The 1,953-nt window shown below is 60.7% G+C and overlaps 1 protein-coding gene across 1 annotated transcript; it reads right to left on the bottom strand.

Annotated features, from left to right (window-relative positions):
• Positions 1 to 616: 616 nt before the first annotated feature.
• LDBPK_071290 (hypothetical protein, conserved) lies at positions 617 to 1,705 on the bottom strand (the record flags this gene model as incomplete). Its single annotated transcript, XM_003858512.1, has 1 exon — positions 617 to 1,705. One exon carries the CDS (start codon positions 1,703 to 1,705, stop codon positions 617 to 619), a length of 1,089 nt encoding a protein of 362 aa, XP_003858560.1.
• Positions 1,706 to 1,953: the final 248 nt, after the last annotated feature.

Genomic DNA, 1,953 nt, shown 5'->3' with positions numbered 1-1,953 from the left:
GGCAGGAATAGGGGGAGGGGGGCGACTGCTTGGCGTCTCCACACAGGGCGATGGGGGGCTGGACCCTGCGATGTCATACTCAGAGGTGCGCATCCCCTCTCCCCCTCTTTTTATCATCCGGCACGTAGTACGATCGAACACAAAAAAAGGATAAGTCGAGAAGGAAAGCCGGCGCGACCCGGGCAAAAGTAGCGGGCAAACCGTTCAGGCAACTCAGACCTGGTAGGAGAGGAGGCGAGAGGAAGTTGGTCGCCCCGAGAGAAGCGTGCGCAGGGCAGCAGCCGATGCGAGCCAAAAAGCTCGACGCGGTCGACGGCTGCTGCTTCTATCCACCGCTCCGCTTTGTGGTTTCTGTGCGCCCCCTGCCCCCCCCCCCCCCCCCCAAAAAAAAAAATCGATGCATTCGACCAACTCTCACCATCATCGCTCCGTTCTTGGGCGTCACACTCGTGCGCAGCGGAAGAGCCACAGTCGCAGTGTGGTCAGCGAGGGTGGCCTATGTGCGTATCGGTCTCTCCCTCCCTCAGCATGCGCTCGCTGCTGTGTGGCTTAGGTGATGCGCCGTCCTTTCTCCTGCGTGTGATCCATCGCCTTTGTTAGGCTGCCCGCCCTTTCACTACTTCAACTCATTCACTGCTGTAAGCGTCTCGGCCAGGAGTAAGTAGTAGCTCTGCAGCGCGTCCTCGGCCTGGCGGTGCACCAGGAAAGTGGTTGCCGAGTCACGCCACAGGTTGATCTGCTGGATGGCCTTTTTCACCTCACTGTCCGACCGCACGGCGGCCAGAAAGTTATCCTTCCTAGAAGGCAATGAAAGCAACAAGTCGGTTCTTTTCGGTGCCGCCGCCTGAAGATGCTGATCCAGCTCCCTCGTGTAATCCAGCGCTGCCCGAATGTCCTCCTCGGTGTGCAGCTGGCGCTGGGCACGGCGAAGCATCCGTTCCAAGTCCCTTCGGCGCTCCGCAAGCTGGCGCTGCCCCTTGCTGAGCGTGTCTGCTCGCGTCATGCCGACAAGCTTCCGGACACTGTCTGACAAGATGCCAGGCGTGGCATTTGGGGGCTCTTCCAGTGCTGCCGCATACCGCATAGCAACCTTCCCCACGGCGCGGTCGAGCTCTTCCATGCAGAACGTGAAGGTGGCGCTGGCCGCAGCGATCGAACTGGGATGCGGCGGAGCCGGGGCTGCCAAGATGCTCGTGCACACCGTCTGCACAAGCGGCTCCGCGGCAAACATCTCCTGCACCGCCGCCGCCACTCGCTCAATGCCTACCGCCTTGCCGTGCTCCAGCATCAGTGCCAGGTTGTGCATCTTGGAGCACGCGATGTCGAACCCCATGAACTTGGGCATCTCCTCCGACATGTAGCGATAGTGGTTCGACAGACCCTTCAGTGCCCCAATCGCCTCAGGCAAGGCGGCCAGGTAGGCATGCAGGTCCTTGTTCACCTCCGCATAACGCGCCAGCCGATCGCTCCATAATATGTCCACCGTCTCCGCCGTCGCCTTCGCCTCCACCTCCTTGGCGGCCAGGCGCCCATCGCGGGTGAGACGCTCCTCGTTGAAGGTACGCATTTCAGTCATGAGCTTCGTGTACTCCTCGTTTAGCTCCGCGCGGCGCAGCTCGACGCGGCGCCATCGCGTTCCTCCAAGTACGCCGACTACCGATAAGACACCAACAGCGCCAAAAGACGCCACATGCTTGAGTGACATACTCCACCCGAGGCTTCGTAGGTGTGACGGCGTGCACACATGTGAGGTGGAGCGTGGGGGCAGCGTGCACGCAGACAACAAAAGGAAACCGGGCGTCATCATCACCAGAGACCGAAAGAGAGCCACACATACGTGGAGTAGAATGATTGGGGTGAGGGTGAGGTAGAGCCGTCTCTCACAGCGCCATTCCCGCCGCAGTCATCAGCATTATAGGGCAAAAAACAGTGCGCGCTCGCCGCCTAAGATGC

The sequence above is a fragment of the Leishmania donovani genome, chromosome 7 (genome assembly GCF_000227135.1).
Source record: "Leishmania donovani BPK282A1 complete genome, chromosome 7".
Classification (NCBI taxonomy): domain Eukaryota; phylum Euglenozoa; class Kinetoplastea; order Trypanosomatida; family Trypanosomatidae; genus Leishmania; species Leishmania donovani.
This window is presented reverse-complemented; position numbering and strand designations above follow the sequence as displayed.